Source organism: Canis aureus, chromosome 12 (assembly GCF_053574225.1).
Source record: "Canis aureus isolate CA01 chromosome 12, VMU_Caureus_v.1.0, whole genome shotgun sequence".
NCBI lineage: Eukaryota > Metazoa > Chordata > Mammalia > Carnivora > Canidae > Canis > Canis aureus.
Window position 1 is genome coordinate 38,981,737 of NC_135622.1, and position 25,288 is coordinate 39,007,024.

Here is a 25,288-nt window from a genome sequence, read left to right on the forward strand (position 1 = left end):
CATGAACACTGCACTCCAGGAGAAACTGGCCCTTTGCAAGCTTTCACATACTCCCAGAAATGTAGGTAAATGATATCTAACACAGTGTTCTACCCTTGCACCATTTTCTCTTTCCAGTTTTGAAATTCATGATTTTCACACCAGCAAATCATAGACACTTGGTGGTAAGTTAAAATTGGTATGAGCAGGTGGGCTTTAAGGAATGATGGTAATGCCAAAAATGTTTAGGGTAATGTTTAGCAAATATACCCTAAACCATTAAGAATTGAATCATTGAGAACTGAAAGCAAGACAGTATTCTCCAGGAGGGTCACAGAAGAGATGTGGATGAATGGGAAAGACGATGAGTAGAGTGAGGAATAGTCTAGGGCTTGGTCCAGAGGTGGGGCAGAGTCAAGTCACAGAAAATCCAGGTATAACTGCTGGGGCACACCAATGATGACTTCATGATGCATATACTGTTATGATATAACACTGTTATCAAGTTTTAAGCCTCCCTTTTAACGTCATTTTCTCCCCAAACGCCACCTCAAAGCATCCTTTGAGAAAATCTACTTGTGCATATGGATTCCCTAACTCATGCAAAAACCACACTCAAACCTTCCTGGAACCATAGTACCACAGGTCAGGAGATATTTCTATGGAATAGGGAATAAAAGAATAAAGCCACAGAAAGCAATGATATACCCTGTCTTTTCAAGGCCCTGTTTTCAGTAGAGAAAGAATTTCCACAAAAAACGTAAAAATCAAGCCTACATTTTAAAATTAGCACATGGAGAATGATTTAGTATAGAAGGACAATTCTGAACAAGGTCTGGTATGATTTAGACTTTATTTATGCGCTCATATCTAAAAGTATGGCACACATATCTTCAAAAGAACAGAGCCAGTCCCTAAGGATCGACCTTTTCACTGAAGGCTATTCATTCTTGCTAGCGTGATATCAAAGTGTTTATCATCCTTCTCAAGAGCCAAGTAGAAATTAGCTGATAATCTAAAAGGTATGATTGATCATATGCCAAATCACCTTGCTTTGTTGTATAATCTGTGTGTGTGTGTGTGTGTGTGTATAGAGGAGGATTGGATTTATTATAAAAATATGTACTTAATCAAATATATGCAACAGTTGGGCTGAATAGCATCCTCTGACAGGAATCTGTAGTCATTCAGCTATGATTTACAAATAGAGTAGTCAAGCTAACTGCAGCCTCAAATCCCTGGTCCAAGAAAATTTCCAATAAGATCAAGGGGAATGAGAATTAAAACCTATTACAAATAGTATGTACTGACAAAACCATTAAACCTATTGTTAGCCCAACTTTACCTCATGTATAAGAAACAGCAGTGCAGTGAAATAAAAATGACTTGTCCAAAGTCATAAAGCTATGAAAAAAATAACCCATCTGATTCCAAAGACCAAGTTGACAGCTTCATTAAAACCTTACTTTATACCTAAGTGGAAAATTATCAGAGCTATGAAACAAAAAGCATCTTCTCAGTGGAAAAATATTCAGAACTCCATAAACTGGTGTTTTCCCCCACCTAAATCCCATAACATGGAATCCGGGCATAGCCTGGTCAAGAACTTCAATGACTGCTTCCTGTTCTAGACACAGAAAAGGACTTAGTGGATGGGCTGGTAGAAACTGGGTCTACTAATGGGGGCTGGGAGAACCTAGATGTCTTTCTTTATGATTCCAGAGCAAACAGATGAACATATAAAAAGGCAGTTCTCAAGGAAGCCCAGATAGCTACCTGGGCGCATTCCTCTTAGTCATACCTGAAGTCAGCAGTTCTTTATTTGGTTTCAGGATGACTTTAAACTCTTATAAATTATTAGGAACCCCAAACACCTTTTGTTTATGTAGGCTATAATCTATCAATACTTACCGTATTAGAAATTAAAACTGAGAAATATTTAAACATTTATTAATTCATTTTAAAATAAAACAGTAGGTGCATTATAATTAACATAAATAAGATGTTTTTAGGAAAAACAACTTTTTCAAGTCTTGAAAAAAACTGACAATGTCTTACATTTTTAGGCATCTCTTTAATAAATGACATCTGAATTCCCATACCTGCTTCTACAGTCAGTATGGTATTTTGACTGAAGTTTAAGAAGAAAATTTGACCTCATACAGCTATGTGGTTGGAAAAGGGAAGAGTATGTTAACAGCTTTTTCAGTTAACTGGCTTTTTAGCATTACCTACAATGTGCAATTTTAAATACCATCAATGAACTTTTCTTTGTTACAGTAAAATCCACATACAGTAAAAACAACAACAACAAAAAAAACCACACACACACACTGATCTACCTTGAATGGATCTTTTACAGATGCCTGATTTTTTAACATCCTGCATTAGTCATTTGGAAAATAAGCAGATCTTGCACATGTTGACGTATTTAATGTAATATATTAAAATTATATGCCTTAATATCACCAACGATCTCATGAGAAAACTCTCATCCCAATACTTGAAGTATTCGGAAATTGTCAAGTTCATAGTTGCAGATGTAAGTTTCCCAAAACCCTCATTTTTTTCTTAAAACCTCAAGATTTTATCATTGGTAACAAATTATTGTCACTTATTCTCCTTGAAGTGATGAGCTCACTTCATTGTTTGTTTTTCTGAAAAAATTTCTGCCAAATACCTAAAGTTTGAATACCCCAAGTGTGTCAGTAGTTCTTTCAAGAAAAAATAATGTTCCATGAACAAAGCAGACAGTTCAGCTTTTTCCTGAGACAACCACTGTATGTTAGCATGTGGCACAAGTGTTTTTTACGTACTTCCCATTTCATCACATAGGATATTAAAGAAGATACACTGTCAAGGGTAAAGACTTAATAAAATAATATTTACTGCTTTATTAAAAGCATTCATAGGGCAGCCCTGGTGGCTCAGTGGGTTAGCGCCACCTTCAGCCCAGAGCGTGATCCTGGAGAAAGTCCCACATCAGGCTCCCTGTATGGAGCCTGCTTCTCCCTCTGCCTGTGTCTCTGCCTCTCTCTCTCTCTCTCTCTCTCTATCTCTCATGAATAAATAAAATCTTTTTTAAAAAATAAATAAATAAAAGCATTCATAAATAAAACTATCTTTTTTTTTTTTTAACTATGACTGCGTGGGTGTGAAGCATATGATGACTATCAGCATGGTTTGGTGTTCCCACCTTGATTCAGGTGAAGGGGTCAGCAGTTTGACACCCTCACCCTCCACTGTTTCTACTGATTCAGTATGAACAGGGTGAAAAGGTAAATAATATCTCAGTATGATTACAGAGATAGTTTTGACCTGTGGATATTCTGAAAAGGTCTGGGGACCCCCAGGGGTCCACAAATCACCTTGGAGAACTGCTGACTTAGAATTAGATCCACTGTCTTGAATGCCTTCCCCACAACCACCCAACTTCAATTTTTTTCCCCAAACTTCTTACTTAATGTTTAAAGACATACTTAGTGGGAGGAGGGGCGGGTAGAGGGAGAGGAAGAGAAAGAGATGTGGGGCTCGATCTCACAATCCTGAGATCATGACCTGAGCCAAAATCAAGAGTCCAAAGCTTCACTGACTAAGCTACCCAGGTGCCCCAGGAAATATTTAGAAGCTCTTCTTTATCATCTCATCTTTAAAAATTGGGAGATGAGAATACAAATTAGCCTGTTTGTAATCTGCAGGAATTATGAGAGTGCAAAGAATAACAAAGATTTATTAAAACCTAAGTGGAAGTTTTAAACTCCTACTATCATCTGTTTTCTAAAAAAGCTGAAGTAGTTAAGTTTAATAATAAATATACCCCACCTTTCTCAGTAGGTATCAATGCAAAGCTCCTATTCTTCGGAGCCTGATGTCAATTGGCCCCAGTTTCTGTGACACTTAATACTCACATCTAAGGCTCCTCCTGGCACTTGGCCTCCTGTTAAATCACAATGCTGGCCTCCAGACCTTGGTAAATGCCCTTTTAGCCTCTGCTCTCTAAGTACTGGGGCATGAGACAAAAAAACATCTGGAGCTACTAAAGATTAACAGCCTACCTCTGCCTAAGGCAGTCTTTCTCTGAAGTGCCCATAATCACCACCCCCACACTGACCCCGAATCCCTGAGGCCTAGCCTGCAGAGCTGTATTTTAACAAGCACCTCAGAAGTGGTTCACATGTTCAGGCAAGTTTGGGAAATGTTGCATAAGACTGTTGGGATGTACACAGGATGTTCGCCCAGGGAAACCCATGTATCAGTTTAGTCAACACACTCTGACTCTGTCCAGGGAACTTAAGTGTGTCCCTGCCTAGAATTTAACTAGAGTTATCATTTAGTGCTGCCTTTGGAAGTGGGCATCCTTTCTTCCATCTCTGTATTAAGCTCCTCTGCTGTGACCTATTTTTCACATTTCTATAACTTCCTAGGGTTTTTAATTTTTTCTTTTACTATTAACAATAAAATTCATGTTATGCTGTATATCACTTGTCTCACTCTTCTATTCCCCTTATCTATGAACTAATCATTACCTATTTTATACCAAACTATTATCATGAAACCCATATCTTGGTTTCAGCCTACAGCATCCCTCTCAGCAGCCCCTTTGCTTGGCCTTAGCAAGAGCCAATTCTCACCTATTTGCATGTTCTTCCCTCACAGCACCTCATCTTGAGAGTGAACATTCCATTTGCTTTTCCTTTCACCTGAATTTCTGGCCTTGAGAGGCAAAGTTCTGCAATCCAAACCTTTCCCAAAAAAAGCCTGTATTCACTTCTTCCTCCCATTTCTTATTCAATTCCTTTCCTTTAGATGATGCCAGATTTCATACTGACATCTTTTTTCTTTTTTAAGCCAGTTCTCATAGCTTCCTTACAACACTACAGCATGACGGATTATTAAATTGGAAAGCATGGACTTCAAAATCCAAGGGGAACCTGGTCTGAATTCTAGCCCAGCTATAAGACCTTAGGTAAGTCACTTGAAATTTCTGTCCTTCATTTCTCCCATTAGTAAAAATGTAGATAATACCTATATGCTAGGATTATTTAGCACCCTGCAGATAAGCATTCAGAAAACTGTAGGAATTATACACAATTCTAAATAAACAGTAGTTAACCATAACCATTCCAACATATAAAAGCATAGCAACAGTCACAGGAGCAAACCCTAGTATACTTTTCAGTAAGTTTTAAATGCTGCAAACGGTTACTAACACAGGTGAAGTACAGAGCTAGAATGGACATGTTTTCATCTCTCAGATTTTTAAAAAACATAATGGCACAATTCAGTATATTCAGTGTGAAGCACTGTCATTATCCCACAGTTTTTAGATTTTCCAGGTAGTAATGACTAATTTCAGTAAGTTACATGAAGGATTAGATATTTTTATTTTCTCATACTTACACTTTCCCTCCTGTAAACAGAGGATGGTAACAGCAGTCAAGATTTATTGAGGGTTTACTCTGTGCCGGGCACTATTTCAAGCATTTCACAAACATTAACTCAGTTAATCCCTCAACATGTTATGAGGTAGCCACAAATCACTGCTCTCTTTGTCCTACAGAAAAGAGAAGTGAAGCCCGGGAAGTTAGGGGGCTTCACCTTGGCCATAGTATGTGATCTCTCTTCCCCTTGGATTGCGAGGCAACGAAAGCTGGTGCTTTTCTGAAGCAGGCAGAAAAAAGCGGAGATGGGAGAATGCAGGTGAAAATGAGAGAAAGAGCTGATGATCTGTTGAGCTCCTCCTGAATCCAGCTACCACTGAAAATGGAATACCTCAAGATTCCCAGTCATAAAGACCAATACATTTCCTTTCTTCCAGCCAGTATGAATGGGGTTTCTGTCCCTTACAATGAAAAGATTCCTTATTGAAACCTGTTCTCGGGACACCTGGGTGGCTCAGCGGTTGAGCGTCTACACGCCTTTGGCTCAGGGCATGATCCTGGAGTTCTGGGATTGAGTCCCATATCAGGCTCCCTGCATGGAGCCTGCTTCCCCCTCTGCGTAGGTCTCTGCCTCTCTCTATGTGTGTCTCTCATGAATAAATAAATGAAATCTTTTTTTAAAAAAGAAAGAAACCTGTTCTTAAATCCTGAAGGGTATGAAGAGCTCTAAACTTCAATTTGTCCTTTATAAGCACCTTTCATTTAAAAGAAGGATATTTAAAATAAGTATAAAAATCAAATGCAATTTCTCAAATTTTGAAGCCATACCCACTCATTAGGCAAGCCCAGTGTAGCCACGATCAGCATGAATTACTAGACCAAGTGCCCCACAAGGGCACATACTCTCCATTCACACAAATAGGTCAAGGTTAATACTATGCCTGCCAAGTTCAATGCATGAGGATATGCCTTTATGAAGATATATGAAAATATAACAGAGTACAATGTATATCCTGAGATACTAAAACATGAGAGAGAAGTCTTTAATGCAGAACAAATAACTAGTCTGTAATATAAAGAAAAAGCTTTGGTTTTTTGATATGTTGAGAAATAAAGAGTGAGCATATTTCTAGTTAATTAGGTAAATTCATGGACTCTAGTTCTCTTATCACTTCTAATAACTTCAAAAAGCAGTGATTTTTTTTTTTTTTTTTTTTTTTTTACAGATTATTAGGTTTATTTGAACCATCTTCTAAGCTGAGAGGCATTCCTCAGCATTTTTCACAGGACCACAAAAAATCAGGGCCCTGCAAAATCTGAACAAATCCTGGGCTCAATGACCAACTGTGCGGCTTCCCCAGATTATGCAGAAGTGTTCAGGCCCTGAGCAGTAAAAGAAAGCAGACTCGAAAAAGCAGTGATTTATACATGTAATTCATCATTTTTTGGGGGGGGGGGGGAACGCTGTGAGGAAAAACTGACACTCCATTATCTCTTTTCTCTCCCCTTAAAAAAATACAATGAACCAAACTGTGAATTACTACCTTCTGGGAATGCTACGTTAACCTCTGTGATCACAGTGATTGCTCTGTTCCTGTTAGCTCTGGCACTGGGCTGAAGATCTGGACTGGAATGATATTAGAAAAACTGGTCTCTACAGCTTGTGGATTACTCAAGTTCCAGACAAAAATTTAATCCTTAATTTAGCCCAATTCTCAAATAGTCCTAATTCAAACATGATTTTTTTTTTTTCTTCAAATTCAACATTCAGCAAATATCCATTGAATGGGGATCCCTGGGTGGCGCAGCGGTTTAGCGCCTGCCTTTGGCCCAGGGAGCGATCCTGGAGACCCGGGATCGAATCCCACGTCGGGCTCCTGGTGCATGGAGCCTGCTTCTCCCTCTGCCTATGTCTCTGCCTCTCTCTCTCTCTCTCTGTGACTATCATAAATAAATAAAAATTTTTAAAAAATGAAAAAAAATATCCATTGAATGCCTAATCTGAGAATACAAAAATAAATGAAACAGAGAACCTGATCCCTTAAGAAGCTCACATTCTAGATGTGAAGACAGGAAGGTTTCCAAATAAAGTATAATATAATTTAATAAAGGCTAAAATATAACTTTGGAAACACAGTCCAGAAATAAACCACACACATGTGGTCATTTGATTTTTCAACAGAAGGACCAACCAGTTGGTGAGGAGAAAAAGTAAGGAAAGTTACAACAGTCTTGATGAGAAATGATAAGATCCTAAAACGATGTAACTCTCTTATTAGTTGTGGGATAAAACAACTTCAGAAATTCTTTCCTCACAAAACTCAGAATGAAGCTAAGATGGGTCAGAAGCCTGGGTCTGCTGGGTGACACCTTACCCTCATGATCATTATTTGGCTGAGGGATGGGAGGTCACAGGTGGGCATAAACTACCCTTCACCCCTGTGAGAAAACCCAGGGGAGCTTCTGGCACCAGATGCCACAGGATGGCATCCTATAAAGCTGAACATCTTGTTGGGAAACTGGGGGGTACTAGGGAGTTCTTACCTGCATCTGAGAACATGCCTCCAGCTTAGTATAACTATTATATCATACAATTGTGTCTCTTACCTTCTTTCTTGCAGTCATATCCCCATCACTTTGAGAGAACCACACACTTATATAATTATCCTAAAGTTGAAGGGCACCTGGGTGGCTCAGTCGGTTGAGTGGCTAACTTTTGATTTTGGCTCAGGTCATGATCTCAGGGCCCTGGGACGGAGAACTGGGTTGGGGCTCCACACTTAAACTCTGCTTAAAGATTCTCTCTCCCTCTCCCTCTGCCTCTTTCCCTGCTCACATACATGTGTACTCTCCCCCCGCTCTCTCTAAAACAAATAAATCTTTTTAAAAAATAAAGTTGAGATGATCCACACAAGCTGGCTCTCTGCCCCAAAATACTGCACTCAGGCCAAGTGTTCTTGATGACTAGAGGCAGAGGGCAATCCTGATATGATCCCTTCGCTCAGGGTCTGGCTTTGGTCTAGGGACAGAAAGGGAGGCCCTGTGTTAACATATTTGATGCAGAACTAATTTTGAATATTATCAACCTCTTACACATTTTCTGAACTACTGGATCTCTTTTCTGATTCTGCTATACCATCCTTTAAACACTTTAACTTTGTTCTTGACGAATAGGTGCCTCTAAGCATTCTAAGCCTTTTTTTTTTTTGCATCTGTTGCAGTCTCCCTTTTAAGCATTCTAAGCCTTTTGCATCTGTTGCAGTCTCCCTAAGTTCAGTGATTTAAGAAAACCTCACAAATTGTTTAGTCCACCTGTTGGGTTGTCACTCCGGTGAAGGTGACCCAATATTCTAGGCTCTGACTTCTGTCACTTATTACTACTGGCTGATGATTCAATCACTGAGAGAAGGTCTTTCTTGTGGAGGTCTCTATATCTCGTTACTGGTTCTTCACTTGGGATCTTGGCGCTGCTACCAGCAACTCTGGAAACCATCTCTGGCCCCGAGGCTAAAGCACACTGCTTGCTTGTACCATTTAGGAGATGCTGTCCAGACCTTATGTGTCTGTCAGAGGAAAGAAATAAGGGAATAAAGCAACAAGATATATGGGGCCTACATGAAAAGAGAAGCATTTCTGTTATAACATCAATTACCTCAGATCCAGAGTTTAAGGCCCCATGGGAAGGTGTAGAGAGAAGATTCTTGGCAACCCTAACAAAGCTTGCCAGTTAGACACACCCTGGCCAGGTGTACAGTCTGTAGTCAGCTCTTCCATTCCAGAAAAAGGCCTCTCAGACAAAGAAACCCATATAACCACAGAGAGAGCCCACATTAACTGCTGGTGACCATCAGAAAGTTAAGAAAAAGCAATACCAAGAAAAGAAGGGCCAAGCTGAATATACAAAACAATTTACTACTGATGAAAGAGCGGAAAGAAGGGACTTTTTAAAATTCTAATTAACAATATGCAAAGAAATTAAATGATACTGCATTAATAAAACAAAAAAGGGTATTAGAAAAAAACAATCAGAAAAATAAGAATTCCTGAAAATTAAAAATTGTCAAATATTATTTTTAATGAAATAAAGGGAATTAAGAGTAGACTTATCTTGATGAGAAGAGTGTATAAAATTGTTGAATCACTATATTATACATCTGAAAATAACTGTAAAGAAACAAGAGAAAGAAAGAAAATTAAAAACCGTCAGAACAAAAAATTACAAGGATGGACTGAATAATATTAGGAACTAGGCTAATGATCAAACTAGTGATATGGGAAAAAAAGTCAAAGAAATGTCCCACAACATCAAGCAAAAATACAAAGAGAAAGGAAGCATGAAAAAAAGAGTTAAGGGCAGCCTGGGTGGCTCAGCAGTTTAGTGCCGCCTTCAGTCCAGGGCCTGATCCTGGAGACCCGGGATCGAGTCCCACATCGGGCTCCCTGAGTGGAGCCCGTTTCTCCCTCTGCCTGTGTCTCAGCCTCCCTCTCTCTCTCTCTCTCTCTCTCTCTCTGTGTGTGTGTGTGTCTCTCATGAATGAATAAATAAAATCTTTAAAAAAAAAAAAAAAAAGAAGAGTTAAAGCCATACAAGATAAATTCAGGAGGTCTCACATAAGTTTACTAGAATTTCAACTGCAGAACTAGAGTACAAGGCTTTTTAAAAAGGGAGAAGTATAATTAAAGAAATAATGGAAGAAAATCCCTCTGAGCTACAGAAACATGACTGTTTACATTTATTTTTTTATTTTATTATTTTTTTTTAATTTTTTTTATTTATTTATGATAGTTACAGAGAGAGAGAGAAGCAGAGACACAGGCAGAGGGAGAAGCAGGCTCCATGCACCGGGAACCCGATGTGGGATTCGATCCCAGGTCTCCAGGATCGCGCCCTGGGCCAAAGGCAGGCGCCAAACCGCTGCGCCACCCAGGGATCCCGACTGTTTACATTTAAAGAACCCAATTTAAAAAAACAAACCAATAAGGGGATACCTGAGTGGCTCAGTCAGTTAAGCAACTAAGTCTTGATTTGGGTTCAGGTCATAATCTCAGGGTCATGAAATCAAGCCCAGCATTACGCTCTGTGCTGGGCATGGAGCCTGTCCTCTTTCCCTCTCCACTCTGCGCCCGCTCTCTCTCTCTAAACAACAACAACAAAGGAATCCAATAAGTAGTCCAAGAGAAATAACAACAGTTATGACATTTGGTAAGCACTTCCTGAGAGCCATTCTTCTAAATATCAATTCATATAATCTGCATAATATATTTATTTCATTATACACATGAAGAAACTGAGGTACAGAGAGGTCAGTAGCTTGTATAAGGCAGAAGTGGCTCATACATGGTAGAGCTGGCATCTAAAATTAGGTGTCATGACTCTGGAACCCATGCTCACATTCAGACACTCAGAATTCCAAGCACAGAGAGAAAACTCTAAAAATGTTCAAAAAGAGAAGAAAAATATCTCTTAAAATGGAACAACAGGGATGCCTGGGTGGCTCAGTCAGTTAAGCATCATGATCCCAGGGTCCTAGAATTGAGTCCTGCATCTGGCTTCTTGCTGGGCAGGGAGTCTGTTTCTCCCTCTGCCTGCCGCTCCTCCTGCTTGTGCTCTCTCTCTCTCTGACAAGTAAATACATAAAATCTTGGGGGGAAAAATGGAGCAATAAAGGGGCACCTGGGTGGCTCAATCAGTTAAGTGCCTGACTCTTGATTTTGGCTCAGGTCATGATCTCAGGGTTGTGAGATCAAGTCCCAGCATCAGGCTCCTCACTTAGTAGGGAGTCTGCTTGAGATTTTCTCCCTTCCTTCTGTCCTTCCCCCTGCTCATGCTCTCTCTAAAATAAATAAATAAATCTTTTTTAAAAAAGGAACAATAATCAAACTGCCACACTTATCAGGAAACTGGGATGCTGGAAGATATTACAGAAATGACCTCTCTTTTTCACAACAGGTTTGCCACCAGAACACAAGTGTCATGAAAACCATCGCTAAACCTAAACCAAAGTGGGAAAGGAAGACTCATATCAACATGGTCATCATTGGACACATAGGTTCGGGCAGATCTACCACTATGAGTCATCTGATCTACAAATATGGTGGGATCAATAAAAGAACCATCGAAAAATCTGAGAAGCAGCTGAGATGGAAAAGGGCTCTTTTTTTTTAATATTTTATTTATTTATTCATGAGAGACACAGACTGAGAGAGAGAGGCAGAGACACAGGCAGAGGGAGAAGCAGGCTCCATGCAGGGAGCCCGATGTGGGACTTGATCCCGGGACTCCAGGATCACACCCTGGACCAAAAGCAGGCACTAAACCGCTGAGCCACCCACGGATCCCCGGAAAAGGGCTCTTTTAAGTACGCTCAAGTCTTGCATAAACTGAAAGTTGAACATGAACATGGTATCACCATTGATATCTGCCTGTAGAAATTCAAGACCAGCAAGTATTATGTGACCATCACTGATGCCCCAGGATACAGAGACTATCAAAAACATGATTACAGGTACATCTCAGGCTCACTCTGCTGTCCTGATTATTGCTGATGGTGTTGGTGAATTTGAAGCAGGCATCTCCAAGAATGGGCAGACCCTGAGTATGCCCTTCCAGCTTACACACTGGTTGTAAAACAACTGTTGGTGCTAACAAAATGGATTCCACTGAACCACCCTACAGCCAAAAGAGATACAAGGAAATAGTTAAGGAAGTCAGCACCTACATGAGGAAAATTGGCTATAACCCTGACACAATAGCATTTGGTCCAATTTCTGATTGTAATAGTGACAACATGCTGAAGCTAAGTGCTAACATGCCTTGGTTCAAGGGGTGGAAAGGCACCCATAAAGGTGGGAATGCCAGTGGAACCACACCGCTTGGAGCTACGGATTGCATTCTGCCACCAACTTGTCTAACTGACAAGCCCTTGCTCCTGCCTCTCTAGGGCATCTACAAAATTGGTAACATTGGTACTGTCCCTGTGGGCTGCGTGGAGACTGGGGTTCTTAACCTGGCATGGTAGTCACCTTTGCTCCAGTCAGTGTTACAACTGAAGTAAAGTCTGTTGAAATACACCATGAAGCTTTGAGTGAGGCTCTTCCTGGAGATAATGTAGGCTTCAAGAACATATCTGTTAAAGATGTTCATTATGGCAATGCGGCTGGTGACAGCAAAAATGACCCAGCAATGGAAGCAGCTGGCTTCATGGCTCAGGTGATTATCCTGAACCCTCTAGACCAAATCAGTGCTGGATATGCACCTGTGCTGGATTGTGACACAGTTCACATTGCTTGCAAGTTTGCTGAGCTTAAGAAGAAGATAGATCGTCATTCTGGGAAAAAGCTAGAAAGCGGTCCCAAGTTCTTAAAATCTGCTGATGCTGTCATTGTTGATATGGTTCCTGGCAAGCCCATGTTGAGAGCCTCTCTATCCTCCTTTGGGCCGTTTTGCTGTTCACAACATGACACAGACGCTTGCTGTGGGTGTCATCAAAGCAATGGACAAGAAGGCAGCTGGCGCTGGCAAGGTCACCAACTCTGCCCAGAAAGCTCAGAAGGCTAAATGAATATAATCCCCAAAAATTGCCACCCCAGTCTTAATTAGTGGTGGAAAAACAGTCTCAGAACTGTTTGTATCAATTGGCCATTTAAGTTTAATAGTAAAAGATTGGTTAATGATCACAATGCATCATAAAACCTTCAGAAGGAAGGAGAATGTTTTGTGAACCATTTGTGGTTTTTTGTGTGTGGCAGTTTTAAGTTATTAGTTTTTAAAATCAGTACGTTTTTATGGAAACAACTTGACCAAAAATCTGTCACAGAATTTTGAGACCAATTAAAGCGATAGTTCAACGAGGAAAAAAAAAAAAAAGAAATGACTTCATATACAGTTGTACAGAAAGATGATTTTGAAACTAGAATTCTATCCCATTCCAATTAATAAATTCGATGGAAAAATACATTTTATAAAGACTCAAATTTTACCATCCATGTCCTTCAGATGAAAGTTACACAGAAGGTAATACAAAAAGACAATAAAGACGACAAGGAAGGTAACAACTGAGATCAAAGAAACAGTGGTAGCTGACTATGACCTAGAATGAGTTAAAAAAAAAAAAAAAAGGCAAAAAAGAACAAATGGAGAATCTCCTGGACCTTGATTGTTGTGATAGCCTTTGTCAAGCAGTAAAAGCTTAGAGACAAAGCATATGATTTCTTTTCCATAGGTATAATCACAATATTTGACTATATAATTAAAATATATAATCATAATTGTAATGCTGTAAAACTGATTTAAAATTTTAAAAATCAACATATCAACTAAACACAGATGACATATATTACAGAGTAAAATGTAGAGTAACAATCCCTAACCACTGGAAAAAAATAAAAAACAAAACATAAAAATGGAAGAGGGGATGAGAGATATACTGATTTTTCCATAATTCATAGTGTGGAGGCAACAGATGCTATCTAAGGTTGATAAATCAAGTGGCACACGGGTGGCTCAGTCAGTTTAGCATCTGACTCTTGGTTTCAGCTCAGGTTGTGATCTCAGGGTCATGAGATTAAGCTCCACATCGGGCTCCACACTCAGCATGGAGTCTGATTAAGGCTCTCTCTCTCCGTCTGCCCCACCCCTCTCTCTCTCAAGTAAATAAATCTTAAAAAAATAAAGTTGATAAATCAAGAAAAGGAACATAAGCATTTATTTTTTTTAAGATTTTATTTATTTATTCATGAGAGACACAGAGAGAAGGGCAGAGACATAGGCACAGGGAGAAAGCAGGCTCCCTGTGGGAAGCCAGATGTGGGACTCAATCCCTGGACCCTGGGATCATGATCTGAGCCAAAGTCAGATGCTCAACCACCAAGCCACCCAGGTACCCCGAGTATAAGCATTTCAAGAAGAATAACAGAAGTGTAAATATATAAAGTTATGATGGAAACTACTAGAACAACAACAAAAAAGAAACTGCTAAAAGTGAGCTGGGAATTGGAAGGTAATGTACATCTTGCATTTGAAATCCTTCTAATTTTATTTTACTATGTATAGTACCAAAGTTTCTAATATGCAGTTTAAAATAAAAACATATTAATAAAAGGGTACCTTCAAAAATAAGGGGTAGGCTGAAAAAATTATAGCACCTCTATTTAACAGAGTGACATGGCTGCTGGAGTGAATGAGCTAGATCCATAGGTACTGGCACACAGAGTGGATCAGCCTCTTCTGTTAAGAGGCAAAAAGTAGTAAAGACTGCATGATCCCACTGATGTTTACTCATACTGTTTTGTTTATTTATGCAGAGGAAGAAGTCTAGAAGGTTACAAATTGAGACTGGAAGGCAAGCAAGGTAGAGGAAAACACTGGTTATTATTTTCTGCTTCTCTATTGCTTACATCCTTGATAATTAGCAGGTATTATTTCTATAATGAAAAGCAATTAAAAACAGTGACATAGTTTTAAAAAACAAAATATACTTTGCCACTACTAACCATGGACTTGGTCCAGGTGTTACATAATGCCAGCAGTGTGGTTTTCCCTCAATATAAAAAAAATAATCTGAAGGACTCCTTTATGAAATTATTCAAAAACAAGTATGAGGCTCACTGTATAAATCCTGATGTTATATTTCTGGGACCAGTTTTTCCCTAATTAAGCCTTTTGTGACAAGCTTTTAATCATTACTAGAAATTAAACAGCCATGTAAACCAAGGGCGATCAGCTTTTAAAATAGAAGTGTTTTGGCCTACACAAGGGTGATAATCTCCACAATAGAATCAATCATCCTGTTCTGGGCCCTTCTTCCTCCAGAATCAAACATGATGGAAAACATCTATTCCATCAAAGTAGTATACAACTACATTATCAGGAACAGATGTTCTTGGAAAGCTAAAGCTCATTTAAAAATTGTTAAATCTCAATTAACTAGCACAGTAAAGAAAGTCAAATGCAGTACAGTCTCCAATGATAGACAACTATTATAATCTCCAATTCCCAGTTCAATGTACTGTCCTCCCAGAAATTCAAAGGTGAAGGAAAAGATCCCTGTCGGGCAATCATCTTTAGAGGCACAGCTACCTGAACAGGGGCAGGCTGTCCTCATTTAAATGAACAGAGCTAAGAGATAAGTGAATAATTAAAATTCATTAGTAAGATTACTTTAATAATGAACATAAAATAATCAAAGGCAGGGTCTGAATAAGTACTAGAGAATATATTCTCATTTTAATTCATTGCTTCTGAATCATAACCAATGACTCCATAAACATTTTCTTCATTATTACCACCATCATGACAGCCCCAAAAATGCAATCGTTAAAGAACGCTAACCTAGAATAATTTTCATTAGATAGAGTGTTTTTAAGGGATTGTCCTCAATTTGGAGTTCTTTGTTCCTCTTTGGATCTTGTAACATTGGTGTATTTACCTTTAGGCGTGATACAATACTCTCTTTTTAAGTTTGGTTTAAACTTGTCTCCCTCAGAAATCCCTCCCAAATCTGCCATTTTCAGGACTTGCCATCACATCATTCAATGTAGCTGCTCATCATCGTGCAAGTCACAGTCAAGATTCTGTCATTAACTAACCAGCCAGGCCAACTGGGGTGAGTCACCTGACCTCATCCCACCTGCACTTCCTCAACTTGTAATATGACAAGACTAAGCTTTTCCCTAAACAGCTCCTTCTGGCTTGTTTTTCTTTCAGCCTGAACAGCTTATCATTTTATCACAGTATAACAGCTGAGGAAGGAAACAGATTTTCACAGAAACTAAAACAATTTCTCCTTAACATTGTTTTATATATATAGGTCTTTGAAAAATCATTTTCCTCTTATTCTTAAGGGATGCAGCAACTTCAACAAACACAGTAGTATCAAACCCTGAGTCAGAGAATTGGCCAAAGTTCATATGATGAGGTAAATGGCTCAACAAGTGACAGAAAATGAGACAAACTGTATTCACCTTGTCACATGATTTGGCTAATTTTAGGGTTGGGGTATGAAGTGATTTTTCTCTATCGTACCCTCTGTGAAGGCAGAGATAGCAACTCCCTAATCCTGTTTTACAGGCAGAGAAGTAGACAACTCTCTTCAGAATGCAGGATTTGGATGGCAAGACAGGGAGATTCCAGATATACAAAGGCCAGGACATGGGAAGATGCGGGAGCATGGTGATTGGGCTCCTTCTTTAAATCTATTTTCCTCAGTCAAAAACATTTTTGTTATTCAATACCCAAAACCCTAATGTGCACAATTCAGAGAATATTGCAGGTTTCAAAGTAAAAAGATATGCTATACACTTAGAAATTTGCCTCTATACTTTTTGAGTTTAATTGCCACTCCAAAAGGAAACTGAATGATGACTTATTTCATATGCAAAATATAAGAGATGAATGCAAAGCAAATCATTTCTAAGTCAGTATGTCCTTCGTTAATAAATAAATGTAATCTATACTATTTATATTAAGAAGGCCAAACTTTGGCCCCCCCTCAAAAAAATACCCATTTAAACTGTTTCCGAAAATAAAATTTTAAATATTTATGTGTAGTCTCCTACACATGGAAGGGAAGGGAAGCTTGTGAAATATTTATGTGAAATGAGCTTTTAATAAATAAAATTTGTGAGGGAAAATTATGTGAAATGAGCTTTTAATAAATAAAAATTTTTAAAAATTAAAATAAAATTAAATTCAATAGAGGCAATTCAGCATAAATAATTTAAAGTGCTAATTACAAAACCACACCTTCACCTTCCTTCTTTGCTTTACATTGGGCCCAGCTGCAAGGAATGGGGTCCACACATGGCACCCGGCTGTCAGGTGTCTCAGAGTCCTCACAGCCACAGAGAACCTGGCCTGAGGTCTTGGCCCTTTCCAGAGTGGGCTACCCAGTGGCGGGGAAGGGAAGGTAGAGGGCAGGGGGATGCTCAGCATAGGAAAGAGCCTGGGCTGTATTGGGTCTGCAGCTCGTTATGACTTCTTCCTCATCCCAATCCCACTTCCTCCTATTTCTCTTCAAGCGGCAATGAACCCTGATCTCTGTCTCACTGTTTTGGAGAAAACAAATTGTGACAATAATAGAAAAGGTCCTGAAATACAATGATACTCAGTGAAAAAACATAAAATGATTAAAACAATATGTGACAAACTGTAGAACACATAGTAGGCCCTCAATAAATTCAAACAGTATACAGGAAGAAAGCAAAAAGACATGAGAATGGCATAGTATTTTACAAACAGAAGGAGAGGGCTTAAAAAGAAGTGGAAAATAATTCCAAGATCAATAACCTGGTGCCTAGAATTTAAGCTCTTGAAAGCTAAGATTACATATTAATTAGTATGTCCAGGACCTAATACAGTACCTGGTGCACACTAAGAATTCAATAAATGTTTGTTAACTAAGAAGTTAACGCTGATATTTGTACTAATCTGGTAACTCTCTTGTTGGCTTGAAAAACTATGCTGACACAGAGAAGTTCTGGAATGTAACATTGTATTTTTGTTATCATGGATTTTTTGTTTTTTGTTTTCATGGATTTTTTTTTTGGAAAAAAAAATTCACTTAGTCCAGATAAACATCTGCTTTTACCCAGCAACTAATAGATTGTTAATGCAGGTGAATTATTGCTTGAAAAAAACAAAAAACAAAACAACACTTTTTAAAGACTCTTAAAGACTTTTTAAAGGGCTCACATTGTTTATTTTCCTGATTTCTGTCTTTGAAAAATAATCTTATTCTGAACATTTTTCCCTAAGAGTTTAAGTTTAAGCAACCATACAAAAAAAAAGTGTTTTTAAATTTTACTCTTTCATCTTACCTTCAGTTTAAAATTAAATGATTTCTCTAACTTAAAACAACTAAGTAAATCATCTCTAAAGTCTGTATTTCTATCCATACTCAATCTTCTCCTAGTAAGCAGGCCTATGAAAGTAATGCCTAATAGAGGTCTTTGCTTCTATTCTCACCAATAAAATGCTACAGTACTCTAAGGCTCTCTTTGAAACTCTGACTTTTGTCATGTTACCCATAGTTCCTTTTACTCAGAGGAGAAAACCACATTCTGTAGCCTTATATAACAGTCGACACCACAACTAGAGCAGTCAGCCTTTCCAACATTATTATCTCACGCTGCTCTCCATTATGAACCAGACTGATGTGAACCACAATGACGGACTCTACACTCCACACACACCAAATGCATTCTCCCTAAGTCATCTCTTCCTCCTTCTTACCACCCAGCCTTGTAGACTGTACCAAGTTATGCTTATGATCATTTAGCAAATCTGAACATACTTCACCCAGTATTTACATCTCATTATGTATTTCCCTCCAATGTTCTCAGTTAAAAAGTCTAACTCATGCCTTACCAAAATAAGAAACATCTGGACCTTCATTGTTTAGATGCTGGGCAGGAGCTGGTACTATAGAACTGGAAACCAAACAAGCAGCAGTGAGTGATAACATGGTACCTGCAGGCATACACATTTTTTTTTTTTAAGATTTTATTTTTAAGTAATCTCTACACCCAAGGTGGGGCTCAAACTCACAATTCTGAGATCAAGAGTCAACTGCTCCACTGACTGAGCCAGACACATGCCCCCAGGCATATACATTCTTTTTTTTATTTTTTTATTTTTAAGATTTTCTTTTTAACCAATCTCTACACCAAAATAGGGCTCAGACCTACCATCTAAGATGTAGAGTTGCCCACTCCACCAACTGAGTCACCCAGGCATATACATTCTTAATCCAAGATAACTTTTCTTTCTAACTAGAATATAAGTATGTGTTTTTCTTTTAAGATAAACTTTTATTTTGGAATAATTTCAGATTTCCAGAAAATTTGAAAAGTCACTATGGAGAGTTCCTATACAATCTTCACCCAATTTCTCTTGATGTTAACAAATTACCTAATTAAGATCTATTTTTCAAGACTAGGAAATTAACATTGGTCCATTACTATTAATTAAACTACAGATTTTAATTGTATTTCATTAGTTTTCCAACTAATGCCCTTTTTCTGTTCCAAGATCCAATCTAGGATACGATCTCAAATTGCCTTAGTGTCTCTGATCTGTGACAGTTTCTCAGTTCATGTTGTCCATGACCTGGATACTTTTGAAGAAGTAGCCAGATACTTTGTAGGATGTCTCTCAATTGGGTTTTTTCTGATACTGTCTTGTATTTAAACTGGTGGAACCAGTTTGGTGGGAGAATCCCACAGGGTGCTCTTCTCACCATACCCGATGATCAGAGGATATGTGAGATCATCAGACTTATTGCTGGTGATGCTAACTTTGACCACTTGATTGAGATAGGGGTTGCCAGGTTTCTCCACTGTAAAACTATCAATGTTCTGTTTCCATACAGAAGGGATTCACTAAGCCCAGCTCACATTCTAGGACATATAAAGAAACTCCATCTCCTAGAGAGGGATGTAGCTACATCAATTATTTAAACTTCTTCTTTAAGAAAAATTTATTCCTTCTCCCACTTATTCAATCATTCATTCATTTATAGTAGTATGGACTCGTATTTATTTTATAACTTGGGATTACAATCAAATACTATATTTTATTTATTTTGTTGCTCAAATTATTTTGGCCTTAGCCGTTGGGTTCTTTCAGATTAGCTGCTGTGACCTTCTAATGTGCCCTCAACCCCCCATTTTTTAAGATTTAACCACACTAAACACAGAGCCTGATGCGGGACTCAGTCTCACAACTGTGCAATTACAACCTGAGCCAAAACCCAGAGTCAGATGCTTAACCAACTGTATCATATAGGCACCCCCAACTCCCTTTTTAAAATACTACCTTATTTTCTTATACTACACAAGAAGTTCTAGGCCCATCTTGTATTTTCCCTGCCTCAGCAGTTCCAGTCCTAAGATCAGCCATCTATCCAAGGAGCACTGGTCGCTATTGCTGAAGAATGGTATTTAGAAACCAAGATTTGGGCACTTAGTGTGCTCATTTGCTACTGAGGTGCCACTGCTCTAAACTTTCAATAGACAGAGCCAGGAAAGCTATAGAACCTACAGATTAATCTTTGTACCTCGAGGAACATCAATAAAGTGCTCTCAACTTAGTCCATACAGGTTAAACTACTATAAAACGAAGTTTTAAAAATATACTTATTAAGCAAGACACAATTTTCTTTCTCATTTATAAATCCAATGATAAGTGAGAGCTGGTAAAAGAGCTCTGCATTCCTGAATACATGGCATCTCTGATCCAAGGTGACATTCCTATTTCTACTGACCTACAAAATAAGAAGGGACAAAATGCCAGGGGAGGGGAGGGGAGGGAAGGGGAGGGAAGGGAAGGGAAAGGAAGGGAAAGGAAAGGAAAGGAAAGGAAAGGAAGGGAAGGGAAGAGAAATGGGCAGAAGACATGAATAGATACTGTTCCAAAGAAGCCATCCAGAAGAAAGAAAGAAAGAAAGAAAGAAAGAAAGAAAGAAAGAAAGAAAGAAAGAAAGAAAGAAAGAAAGAAGAAAAGAAAAAGAAAAGAAAAGAAAAGAAAAGAGAAAAGAAAAGAAAAGAAAAGAAAAGAAAAGAAAAGAAAAGAAAAGAAAAGAAGGCAGAAGACACAGATACTTTTCCAAAGAAGCCATCCAGGTGGCTAACAGACATATGAAAGATGCTCAAAATCACTTATCACCAGGGAAATACAAATCAAAATCACAATGAGATACTGCCTCACACCTATCAGAATGGGTAAACTTAACAACACAAGAAACAATAGGTGTTGGTGAGGATGTGGGGAAAGGGGAATCCTCTTGCACTCTTGGTTGGAATGCAAACTGGTGCAGCTACTCTGGAGAACTGTATGGAGGTGCCACAAAAAGTTAAAATATAACTACACTAAGATTCAGCAATTGCACTACTAGGTACTTACCCAAAGAATACAAAAATACAGATTTGAAGGAGTACATGCATCCTGATGTTTACAGCAGCATTATCAACAATAGCCAGATTATGTAGAGCCCAAATGTCCATTGACTAATGAATGGATAAAGAAGATGTGGTATATATACACTGTGGAATATTACTTAAGACCTCAAAAAGAATGAAATCTTGTCATCTACAGTGACATGGATGGAACTACAGGGTAGTAAACTAAGCGAAATAACTCAGTCAGAGAAAGACAAATACCATTTCAGTCCCGTGTGGAATTTAAGAACGAAAACAGATGAACAAATGGTGGGGGGAGAAGAAAGTAAACTATAAGAAACTCAATGACAGAGAACAAACTGAGGATTGATGGAGCAAGGTAGCCGGAGGATGGGCTGGATGGGTGATGGGGATTAAGGAGTGTACTTGTGATGAGCAATGAGCGTTGTTATATAAGTGATGAATCACTGAATTTTACTCCTGAAGCCAGTATTGCACTGCATGTTAACTACCTAGAATTTAAATAAAAATGAGCCAAAGGCAGACACTTACCCAACTGAGCCACCCAAGTGCCCCATGCTTATTAACAGCAATGAAGAGTTGAAGAATAACAATAACTATCACATTAATTCTTACCTGTGTCTGCCTCATTGCCCGTTCCACTCGGCGTATGCTTCCTCTCTCAAGTTTTGTCCGGAGGATCAAGGCTGATGTCTGAATGGCCCAAAACTTTGGTTGTGAAAGCAAAAACTGATGGAAGAGTAGAAAAAAACAAACACAAAAAGAAGAGATAAGCTCGGTGACCCCACTCTGATAAGTACAAAATTAATTCTTCCAAAAATATCTGCTGAATGCAGATATGAAAATCTTCTTGGTAAAAAATAATAAAATGTGCTGTCAAATATTTTTGTGAAGAATGTGTTCATTTGAGCAGTCATTACTTAACCTAGTAGATCCAATCTACTGAATAAATCTCTTAAGGGATAAATCAAAATCTCCCCAAATTATCAAAGCATTAGGCAGACGATATCACACCAGAAATTAATAAATCTTTTTATCTCATAGATTATTAAAAAATGTGAGACAATAAACTAACTCAAAATATCTTTCTCAAATTTAAAACAAATTTTTAATCACCCAAACTCAAACATAAACAGAAATCATTAGAAATCTGGTAACTCTTTACTTAAAAAATAACCTAATTCATAGATGCAAATACAAATCACACTTAGATACGCAGAATGACCCCAAATTAAGTATTTGTTCCCTGAAAGGCAAAACCTTCTTTTTTTTTTTTTTTTTTTTTTTTTACAGATTACAGTGACTGCTTTCTGGCCTTAGTTAGGGCATTGAGTCTCAGATTCAGTTAAAATGCTTTCCTAGAGGAGGCATCTTATCAAAGACTGGCCTAAGATGAAAGGTCAAAAGGTCGAATATGCAAGTACTAAGTCCTAACCCCAGAAAGCTGTGCCTGCCATGAGTTCAGAGAATGTAGCAGAAACCACTGAATATGACCACGCACGTAGTAGTGGAGAAAGTAAAAGTTCTGGGTGAGTGAAAACGGGCAAAATGTATGATGACGCAGTTGGGACTGGCTTGGGGTAATGAATAGCTTTCATTCCCTGATCATCTGGAACCCATGCTGTTTCCCAGTGATCATTCACAACTGTAATTTTCAGTCAAGATTGCTGCGAAACAAGGGAAAACACTCATTTGTCGGAAAGCTGACTATATCCTTGATCATCTGCTTGCTTCTAAAAGTCAGTGCGGAAACACCCTAGTTAATTAAGAGTTCCATTAATCACTCAAAATGTAGCTGCACATTAGAAGTGCCTAAGAAACTTGATATTTTTTTTAGTCAATCAGATCTCTGAGAGCAGCATCTGCCAACTGTGTTTTTTAAAACACTCCCCAGGTAATTCTATACTATAGCCAAGTTTAAAAACTCTGAGGCTAACCTAAAACAATAACCACTAAAAAACACAAAAACTCAATGCTAATAGCAGTTTTTGAGTGTTTGTGACTCCAGGAATGACTGACTTCTTCACTAAGTGACTGTCATTAAGATTTCCCATGGACTGAATCATTCTAAACCCTTGTTTTATTACCAAAAAATATATTCTTTTAAAAACAATTTTAAGTTGGCTCCACACCCAGCATGGAGCTTAGCACAGGGCTTGAACTCAAGACAGTGAGATCAAGAGCCAGATGCTTAACCAACTGAACCACCCATGCCACCCCTAGCAAAAAATACATTATCAGAATTTTAGAATGGGACCTGTATTATAAGTAATTTTTAAAAGAAAAGTGCATTTATTTTAGGGTAGTCCTATCACACTGAAGGAAAATTTAAAACTAAGGCCTTGAATATTTATTTTTTGAAAATACTGTGTCCAATATTAAAGTATAATTTGAGGGAATTATAAAGTCACAATAAACACTGATTTAATTATTTTTAAAAATTGTGATAAACATTATAGTGAAGGCAATTCAAATTGAATTCAGGTAGAAATATGCAATCTTAAGTTATAGAGTCCTAGGTACTTGCACAAAAACTCATCTTGGAGTGAAAATCCTAGGTACTCACCTTAATTGAAGAGTGTATATATGTTTTTATTGTCAAAGTTTCTGAACACAATACACAAAGCCGTATCAGCAAAAGCTAAATGGTTCTAAGAACTTTATTCAGATATGTAAAGACAGAATTTATTTATGTGTTGTAAGTGGTCCCCAGGTTCACTTTTGACTGTAGAGTAGATAACCGGTAAATTTTTCCTTTCTTAGAATTCAATTCTTGAATATTATCCCTTGAATAAAACTTGCATTAATATTAAAAAAAGAACTACTAGGCTAAAATAATACAAGTATTTATTATTGGTCAAATTCATTATAACTCCAAATTCTTATCAAGGGTTAGCAGGAGGAGTGCCTAGGTGGCTCAGCCAGTTAACCATCTGGCTCTTGGTTGTGGCTCAGGTCATGACCTTTATGGTCCTGGGATCCAGTTCCATGCTCAGTGGGGACTCTGTTTCTCCCTCTGCCCCACCCCCTGCTCATGCTCAGGCACACGCATGCTCCTCTCTTTCTCTCTCTCTCTCTCTCTCGAATAAATGAATAAAATCTTTAAAAAAACAAAACAAAAAAAAAAAAAAAACAGGGTATCTCTCAATGAAGTATAAATTCTATCTCAGTCCCTATAACTCTTTACTGTACCACCATGTGTTACCTGCCTGGCCCCTATAGACATCTGAATTTTCAACTCTGGATCAAGGCCAAACCCCTTATAATAAGGAAAATGAAGTACCAATGGGTGAAGTCACTTGCTCTGTGTCACACCTGCAAGTAGCTAAAGCTGATTCTAATACTTGGTCTCTTGATTCCCAGAACAAAATTTACAGTGTTTTTCAACACTTTCCCCAGATACGATTACCTTCTGGGAGTGATGATACTACCCCAGAAACTCTGGTAGAGCAATGTAAGCAGAAGAGTCAGTAAAGCACGCTGGGAAACTGCTTTGCTAAGGGAGGAGGAGTAAGCAGAGAACTCATGAGTAAGGGAGGAAGAGAATCAGTACATGGGTCTTACCAAAACACGTTCGTTCATTAGTTCACTCCATACAAGGCTGTGTGCATAAGGCCCCAGGGACAAACTAGCAAGACAGACAAATGAGATCCCTGCACTCACATAATTTACATTCTAATGTAATGTGGATTAGGGAATCTTATCCTTCTATAACTAACTGAGCAAATTAAAATATTTTATCCCCTTAAAATATACTTTATCAGATTAGCCTATAACCTTATATTGTTAGCCTCCATTAACTAAAAATCTACAAGAAGAATGGCTTTAGCAACATAAATAGGTGCATATGGTCCTATAAAGAGATATATGATGAGGTAAAAGACATTAAAAAACGATTCAAATGTGTAACACTATTTGATCTCAAGAATTTTCAAAGGAAAGAGATCTTTTCATAAAGTAAATCTGCCAAGTGATTCTACTACCCACAGTGGGTTGCAGCATCACTGACT

General features: G+C 38.2%; 1 protein-coding gene and 1 pseudogene across 2 annotated transcripts in view; one reads left to right on the top strand and one right to left on the bottom strand.

The window, feature by feature from the left end:
* The window catches only part of TTC27 (tetratricopeptide repeat domain 27), a 172,651-nt gene that overhangs the window by 75,335 nt on the left and 72,028 nt on the right, over positions 1–25,288 (bottom strand). The window contains exon 10 of one of the 2 annotated variants that reach the window (XM_077843651.1): positions 21,894–22,007. The exons of the other annotated variant lie outside the window; for it this stretch is intronic. Within the exon in view, the coding sequence (XP_077699777.1) occupies positions 21,894–22,007 (114 nt within the window). The remainder of the gene's footprint in view (positions 1–21,893; positions 22,008–25,288) is intronic. 2 annotated transcript variants of the gene reach the window in all.
* Positions 2,459–13,047, top strand: LOC144281372 (elongation factor 1-alpha 1 pseudogene; annotated as a pseudogene).